The 9450-nt window shown below is 28.0% G+C and overlaps 1 protein-coding gene across 1 annotated transcript in view; it reads left to right on the forward strand.

Annotated features, from left to right (window-relative positions):
• LOC108694569 (neuropeptides capa receptor-like) overlaps positions 1–9450 on the forward strand; it is a 29725-nt gene that overhangs the window by 3680 nt on the left and 16595 nt on the right. Inside the window, exons 2-3 of the mRNA XM_018204135.1 lie at positions 7518–7608; positions 8967–9166. Of these exons, the coding sequence (XP_018059624.1) occupies positions 7518–7608; positions 8967–9166 (291 nt within the window). The remainder of the gene's footprint in view (positions 1–7517; positions 7609–8966; positions 9167–9450) is intronic.

Genomic DNA, 9450 nt, shown 5'->3' on the forward strand with positions numbered 1-9450 from the left:
CTCTCTCCCTCTCTCTCTCTCTCTTTCTCTCTCTCTTTCTACTCTTTACCATATAATTCTTTTATAATACTTTCATTTCATAAACTTTTACTTTATAAACTTCGATATAGCATTTCTGAACGGATCTTGTATTTGTCATCTTTAACAAAAGTGATTGACGATCAATGCACTCGGATATTGCAGAACTATTATTTTATATTATATAGATATCTATACATAAAAAATATTGTTTGATCGATTTTATTTCCTATTCTCGCAAATCCAATTTTTGAGGAATAGATACGCGGTAAAAGATTGTCTTCCAGAAAGATTTCACTTTATAAATTCTAGGTTTTTTGCAATATCCTTCAGAGATTAACACGAGTGGATTCTATTTGTCAGGTTTAGAAAACCAATTAACAAAGGTGAAGATAAACGAACATGCAGACGTTGCTAATGAATATTCCAGTGCAATGAATGATATTATTGTCGACTTTCCGCAACTTTCCGATTCTTAAGATAGAAAAACGATTCTTTTTGTGACGTGCAATCAATATTAATACATTTTGCTTCGTAATTAGCAATGCCGTAACGTCAGGAAAATTAAATAAAACGTCGTTAAAATACAATAAAAACTTGTAAATAAGAAATAATTAAGCACTTTGCAATTAAAGTCGATATTGAGCTTGATTCTCCTTCTCACGTTTTTTCTCCATCATTCTTTGATTGCCGTACATTCTCTCATGAAAGCAATTGTGTTCGAAGTTTCAAATACTCGCTCTTAATGCAATCTGTATGTTTCGCGGCTTTATTTTATATGCCACTTATGTAATTTTGTACGTCTTTGTATGAATTTTTCAACTATGAGATTAATGCAAGCATTAGTGAATGTCGTGAACATTTTCGCGCATTATAGATGTCCCGAATTGAATGAGAATTGGATAGAAAATTAATTTAACATTCTTCGCAATCGTAATCGTATATTATTTATAATAATTTTTGTCAAAACATTAACAAAGAATTATATCATAAGAATTATAGCAGATATTCTTGCGCAATATTCAATATAAATTTCAACTGTCTTTTTATATGTATATAAATTTTTTCTTAAAAAAAGTTTTTAAAGAGAGATACTTTTTTATATATGAAATTTTTATAAATTTTATATATTTTTCTTAAAACCCCTTTTTTTCTTAAAATTTCTATTATGTATGAATTTTTTTTTTTTTTAATTTTAAAGAGAAATATATGAAATTCATAAAAATTCCATAGACTTTTCTTTAAAATCGTGTTTCTCTCTTAAAAAAGACTCATACGTATATAACAAGGTAGTTGAAATTTATATTGAATACTAAAGAATATTTATAATTCTAATCCCATTTTATAATTCTAATCTGCTATCATTCTATTCTGAAACGTATTCTTGTGCAAACATACTCTCCGGCGATTGTAAAATTAGAGTGATATCTTCAGATGAATTCTATTGCGTTTAATTTAAGAATCCGCTCAATTTATATATCAGTGTCTTTCAGAAACTTCAAGAAAGTGTCACGAAAGTCGTGATGCAGCAAAGAAAAACGGTGAATGAAAAATGATATCTTAAAAAAGTTTCGTTTCTCAAATAAACATAGAAAGTTTCCTGTATGAACATATGTGTTCTGAATATTTATATAATAGCAGATAATTCTATTTCCTGTAACGTGATATTTGGCAAGAGATACGGAATGTTTCAAGTAATTCACGTATGCTTCCCTCGCAGAAATAATAATATAAGAATTTTCGGTTAATTTATTGAAGTTTAGTTCACAAAAATCACTTTATTTTCAGTTGCTCATAACTTAAGAATGACAGTTCAAATAATTGTAAGATAGTTCAAATAATTGTATTGCATTTCGATATCTATGGTTAAAAAATTTCCATTGAATCCAGATATATATGTACACTATGTCCTATATTATATATTATATTGTCATATATTATAGTGGGAGTACAAATTAGTTCGGTCTGTTTCCCTAAAGATAGCTCAAGCTGTTGTGAATGATTCATAGTGACAGCTGATTTTGATGGTTTCAGAGAGCATCTGCTAATAATATTCAGTTTATATCGCTTTGAGTTTCATACAAAAACCTTGATTTTTACTGTGTTTGAAATGTCGAATTTTATGTTAATCAAGTAACATTTGCGGGAGGTTTTGATTTTCTGCTTTAATTGGAAGAAAAGTGCGGCTGAAGCCATCGAATGCTTGTCAAAGTTTATGGTGACACTGCTCCAACTGATAAATCATGTAGGGAATGGTTTCAAGGATGGAGATTTCAGCGTTGAAAACAAGCCTCGCTCTGGACAGCCAAAAAAATTCAAAAAGACAAAGAATTAGAGGCATTACTCGAAGAAGATCAGAGTCAAACAAGAGGAGCTTGCAGAATCATTGGGGGTAACTCAACAAGCCGTTTCTGTACGATTGAGAATCATGGGAATGATTCAAAAACAAGGAAATTGGGTGCCTTATGAACTGAAACCGAGAGACGAAAGGCGATTTTTCATTTGCGAACAGCTGATTTAAAGACAACAGAGAAAAAGTTTTTTTGCATCGGATTGTGACTGGAGATGAGAAGTGGATATTCTACGACAACCCCAAGAAGAAAAAAATACTACGTTAAGCCCGATTAATCGTTGCCATCGACCTCAATATCAATACCACGATCAAACATTTATGGTTCGAAGATCATGCTCTGTATCTGGTGGAACCAAAAAAGTCTTGTTTACTATGAGCTGCTGAAACCTGACGATTCCATTATGGGCGATCGATATCGGTTACAATTCGTTTGAGCTGTGCATTGCGAGAAAAACGGCCGGAATACGAGAAAAAACATGATAAAGTTATTCTTCTTCATGACAACGCTCGGCCTCATGTCGCTAAAGTCATAAAAAAATATTTGGAAATATTTGAAAATATTTCAAATTTTATTTTACCGCACCCGCCGTATTCTTCGGACATTGCTCCTTCTGATTGTTCCGAAGGAACAGCAGCAGGTTCACTTCTTTCGCAGAAATCGAAAACTGGCTCCAAAATTGGATCGCCTCCAAAGACGAGTCATTTTTTCGAGATGGAATTCGAAAATTGCCTTGAGAGATGGGAAAAAGTAATAGGCAGCGATGGACAATAATTGATCTGTTCATTCATTTTGTTTTGAAATAAATGCACAAAAAAACGGACCGAACTAATTTGTACTCCCAATATATTACATTTCAACGTTCTCCTTGATCGACCACATATCAGATTGCTAAGAAAATACGAGAAACTTCATATCTAATAAAGTATTCTCCAATGAGAAAAAACTTCACTTTTACGACAGAACGATGATTTCGCACGACAGATCTTTCCGATTACTACAACATTATATCTTACGTAATATGAGAATATTTAGAATTAAAGAAATTAATTAGAAATTTAATTAAACAATAAAAATGTACGATATTTATCTTGAGTACACGGAAACGCACAAACACGATAAACGAGTCTATAATTTTTGTTATCATTTCTTTCTCAATATTTTTCATGGAAAAATATTGCTTTTAAACTTTTGAATAAAATTAATGTAAAAAGGAATTCATAAGTCAGGAATTTTTATGAGATTCAACTTGAAGATATTCAATTTATGTGGAAAGTTTCGGATTTATGTGGAGAGTTACGTTACTTATATGAGCCTTGAGTTTTCAATTATGAACTTTAAACTTCTTAATATGAATCTCCTGATATCCTCGTTAATGATGCGCTAATAAGGGCCTTTCATTGAGCCTAGTGAAAGCCAACATCTATGCGGGAACACGTTCTATCACGTGATTTGAAGATTTGTCACGTACTCGATATTAACCGCTAGTTAATGGATTTTGTGATCTCTAAAGTCGGATAAAATGAACGACTCTGCACAATGCGGTTAATACATTTCCACCGGGTCTTCGATTAATTGCAATTTGCAGCGATCTTATATCGATATTCGATTACGCGCACAAGTATCCCAAGTCATTAAATAAAACCTGATAAAAGCAACATCTTTCGTAAAAGATTCACGTAAACAATATGCATCAAGTTTAATTACGTTTATTACGTTTTTTTCTTACTTGTGTGCTATTTCTTTATTTTTCAACAACGTAAATTTAATAAAATCTCTGGGTAAAAAGTGTATATTGCAAATCTTTAATCCTAAAATGCTACTGTAGATAAATTTTCATCCAAGTGCTTTCTGAGTTTAGTTACAATTTTTGTTATTAAAATTTTGATAGCTTAAAATAACGTTTAATAAAATTTAATATTAATATTCATTTTTTATAATAAAATAATGAGAATTAAAATAGACATAAATAGTAAAAAAATTTAAATTCAATTTTATAAAAAATTGAATTTTTATCTAAAGTAATGTTAATACAAAAAAAATGAACATTCTAAAATATAAAAATATATTAAAATAATAAAAAATAAGCGATGCGCAAGTAAATATTTGCAACGCAGAAGGCTGGAGATAGTTTGAAGGTTTGGAATTAATTAAGAAGGAATAATTTTAGCACAAATTGCTGAATTAAAAGTTTTAAAATTAGAACTTTCTAATAATAATTTTAGAATCTTTAAACATTGTATTTTATGCAATTTGCTTTATAGAATATAAGTACATTAAAAAATATATTTATTAAAAAACAGAAATGTTTCGTAATATTTTTGATACCTCTTAATATTTATTAATATTTATTAATTTGTATAGATACTGTTAGTGTCGGACGAATACAATAGTTACTTTCCATTTACACACAAGTAAAACTGAGTCTGAAGTGAGCTGAAATATATTTTTCATTATATATTTCATACAGATTAATAATGTCACTACTTGTTTACTTTGGTAAAAAGTTATTATATGACAACATAAGTTTATAATCTTACTTTTAAAATAAGTTTACGAGATTCAGTAAAGCATACGGTCTCGATCTTGTGCAGATTGTAAGTAAAAACTTAGTTGAATCTCACTTATTAGAATACAAAAGGATCGCGCATTCAACTGAATTATGACGTCATAAGTGAGAATTAACTGAGAACTGTTGTAAATGGAAAGTAACTAATGCATTGGGATTTGACCAAAGTTTTAATGGCATTAATGCTAATCGCGAAAAGCTAAAGTTTCATCATTGAATCATATTGTTAGTTCATGATATTATAGTTATATTTTAACGATACAAGGCATTGAGATAAATCATTGAATGAAATGTCACTGTTTGTTGCATTTCATGAACTTAATATATCTTTGAGATCCATAAATCGAAAACATTAACGTTAATGCGAAAAATGAGTAAGAATGGAGCAAACAGTGTCTGGCGATGCATATCAAATAGTAATACTTTATGATATTGTCAGTTCACAGAAATTGTCAGTTTTTCTTGTGACCCACAATGTGATCAACATAAAATTTATTCTCTGCCATAAAGGCCGCCAAAATTTGTTAAACAAGCGATTAGATTATCATTTTTATTTTGTCATATATAAGTATTGTATTACCTTGTATTAATTTGTCATATCAGATTACATTTATTATGTTACATAGAAATGTTGATTTTATATCAAAAATTATCTGTGATCTAAGAAAATAGAATATAACATATATTTCATATTTTAATCTTGTACACACACACACACACACACACACACACACACACACACACACACACACACACACACACACAAAATATGAAATATACACGATATTTATTTTCTAATAATTTTATGTTAATGTTTTTTTAGAAATAAAATAGAATCAGTGTCTTATATTGTTACAAAAATTCTATCGATTAATCAAATTGTAAACATAAAGACACAGAAATATAAAAATGACAACTTCAAAAGATTCATGTCTTTCATATCAAGATTATAAAGTAATAATCTTCATAATTACAATATTTTAAACTAATTTTATGACATCATACTCTACAAAAATAATAAAATAATAAAATAATAAAATAATATTAGTATGTCATTTTATTTACTATAATTGGAAAAATTGCAAACACTGAAGCATTTTTTGTAAATTTTTAATGTAAGAGAATTATGATATTCTAATATAACTAATATGTTGTGTGTAACAAATAAATGCGAGGGAATTTTTTTTCATTTTAAATCCAACATCTCGTATGCAATAATAAAACATCTCATATCATAAAAACGTTCAACATAAAAGCGTGAATTATATAGATATGCTCTATGGTTGGCAAGTGTAAAAAAATGTAAGAAACATGCGCAGTGTCCTCGGACACAAATAACGCTTAGCGAATCATGAAATATTTGCGGTGACAGGTAATATCATCACTTGATGCATCGCTTGTAAACACAATTAATATCGGAATCTCGTTCGGTTAAAAAATTGTAATTCAAGGTTTTTATCCTTTATATAGGATACCATTTTTAATTACTTTTTATTGCAACTAAACATTATTCATATACCTACTAAAAAAAATTTTGCTCAACTTTAAATTGTATACCTAAGTTCTCTATTTAATATCTTTTATATCATGAGAACAATTTTAACAGAAAACAAATTTTAACAGAAAATTTATTTATTAAATTCATCGAAGTGAAAATTGTAATACGAGTTGTGCACTGTTAAATCTATAGGGTCAAAATTAACGTGACTACTGCTCCTTCAATCTTATCGTTATTTTATACTAAAACAATGATTATATTTGATTATACAGCATCAATTTGACGATATAGTGTTACGATATAGTGTCAAATTTAATTATCGTTTTGGTAAAAAATAACGATATATTTAACAGAAGCAATGGTAACTAATATTAAATTAAATTTGACTCTATAGATTTAACAGTGTGCTCTGTTTTGTAATTAGTGATTGGAGTTCTATGCATAAATTATAATCGTGACAATTAACTCTCTGATTTGCTCTGTTCTTGTGTCTTTTCATTTACGCGTGTTCGTTATGATTTATTTACAATTATATCTGTGCTAGTTTTTAACAAATGATCTAATATAAAATCTAATATAAATGATCTAATATAAAATTACTCTGAAGCTTTACTTTTATGTACATGGTACTTTTCTATTTGAAAATTATAGACATATCACGTCCTTTGTATATCAATGAAAGTAATTAATGATTCCAGAGAAAAGTGCATAAAGCAACGTTATACAAGCAATTATTTTATAGACTTTTTGTAGTTTTATTTCCGTGTAAAAATAAAGTTTTAAACTGTGTCTCTCAAAATAGTAACATAGGAATAACAAACAAATTATATACCACACAATCGCTCTTTCCAATGCCAGTCCTTCTCCCAGCCAGGAATGATTGGTTGATTGACATTGAATAAATGTCGATCGACGTTGAATCAACATCGATTCGACGTCGATCGAGGATAAACCATCATCAATTCGACATTGATCGATTAATTATTTCTAGCTTCGTTCTTTCCAATCTTTATGAACTTGTACACATGATATAATAATTTATATAAGATTTATATAAGAAAATATTTTTTTTTGCTTCCAGGATTGCCTAATGAGTTAAGCGTATTTTGGCAGCAATATCCATGGACACTTGGAGTGGGTTTGTGCAAAATACGAGCATATGTTTCAGAAATGTAAGTTCAGACAAACAGATAAAAAGCTATCAAATAAAAATTAAATTAAAAAACAAATTGAAGCAAATTTAATCAGAAATAAATAATAATTTTCCATCTATGTATAATCTAAATTATGATTTATAAATGCAACGCAATTGACAGTTCTTATTTTTATTATATACATTTAAGAATAATAAAAAAAACTAAATAACAAATTTAAACAGCAAGTGCATGGACATGTTAATTTTCTTAGTTACAAAATAAATTGTATTCCAAAATAAATTGCAGACAATTGAGCTTAGAAATATATAACTGATGCAAGAGGAATGCATGTGCTAAAGTATATAATTGTAGAGTAAATTACTACATGAAGTTTCAAAATCATTAGTAGTTATTCAAAGCATTTGCTTACATTACGTTTAAATTACGTATGAGATCTCCTATATACAACTTCAAGAAATGCATGAAGAAGAAGAAACTAATGAAATCTTGTAGCAATTACAAACATGCGAAATATAAATTTATTTTGAAATAATAATCTTCTTGATAAATAATCTTCCTTTTCAAAAACATTATTAGACATTTCCTCTATAGATATATTTTTATTAGAAGAAATTTTATATATATGTAAATATATATCAATAAAATTTAAATATTTTATAAATATTTTACGATTTGTGTTTTAGAGTTCAGTTTCACATTTTTTAATTATTAGCTTTATAATTTAAAAAAAATGCTTTAATTATAAGAAAATTATAAAATATTTGAAAATTTAGATACAAAAGTGAAAGCAGAGATATGCATATACTTATTATAGAATCACAAAGTCATATGTTAATAACATTCTTTTTTAACCCTCAACAGCTATGGAAACTACATTTAAGTTATAAAATAACTAGCTGTTTCAAATATAAAACGCAAGTAGACCTTTGCTTTACTGATAGAGGAAGGTTCAAAGTTTTCTTATTTATTAATTATCGACTAATTTAAAATAGTATTAACCGTACAAATCGCACAATTGTTCAAAAATACTCGGGTCCAAATAATAGATTGCTATATATAATCGAGAGTTAAAGATAAGAATTTAAAAGAATTCGCATAATGACGCGATTATAAAATATAAATTTATTTTGAAATAATAATCTTCTTGATAAATAATCTTCCTTTTCAAAAACATTATTAGACATTTCCTCTATAGATATATTTTTGTTAGAAGAAATTTTATATATATGTAAATATATATCAATAAAATTTAAATATTTTATAAATATTTTACGATTTGTGTTTTAGAGTTCAGTTTCACATTTTTTAATTATTAGCTTTATAATTTAAAAAAAATGCTTTAATCAATTAAATCAATTGATATATTTTTTAAGGTCATCTTACGTGTCGGTGCTAACAATAATGGTATTCTCATTGGAGAGGTACCTGGCTATATGCCACCCCTTGCATTTGTATGTCATGAGTGGGTTGAAACGACCTGTACGATTCATCTTAGGTGCTTGGCTACTAGCTCTTATTTTCGCTCTACCCTTCGCCGCTTATACCACCGTCAATTACATCGAGTACCCGCCAAGTGAGTACTTCTTTAATAACTTATCTATTATTTAATTGAGTGCTTCTACCAGCGATATAAGTAAATAAAAGTTTTAAGATTTTTCAAGATATAAATACTTTCAAGAACATATATACAAGATATATAAAACAAAATTATAGATCTGAAAGAATTTGTAATAGTTTCTGTTTCTCTTTATGATTTTATGCGCGAAGTATAAAAGAGAATTACAAAAAGAGTTTATAATAGTTTCAATTTCTATATATGTAATATATCTATTTACATATGTAAAATATAAAATTATA

The sequence above is a fragment of the Atta colombica genome, unplaced genomic scaffold (assembly GCF_001594045.1).
Source record: "Atta colombica isolate Treedump-2 unplaced genomic scaffold, Acol1.0 scaffold120, whole genome shotgun sequence".
NCBI lineage: Eukaryota > Metazoa > Arthropoda > Insecta > Hymenoptera > Formicidae > Atta > Atta colombica.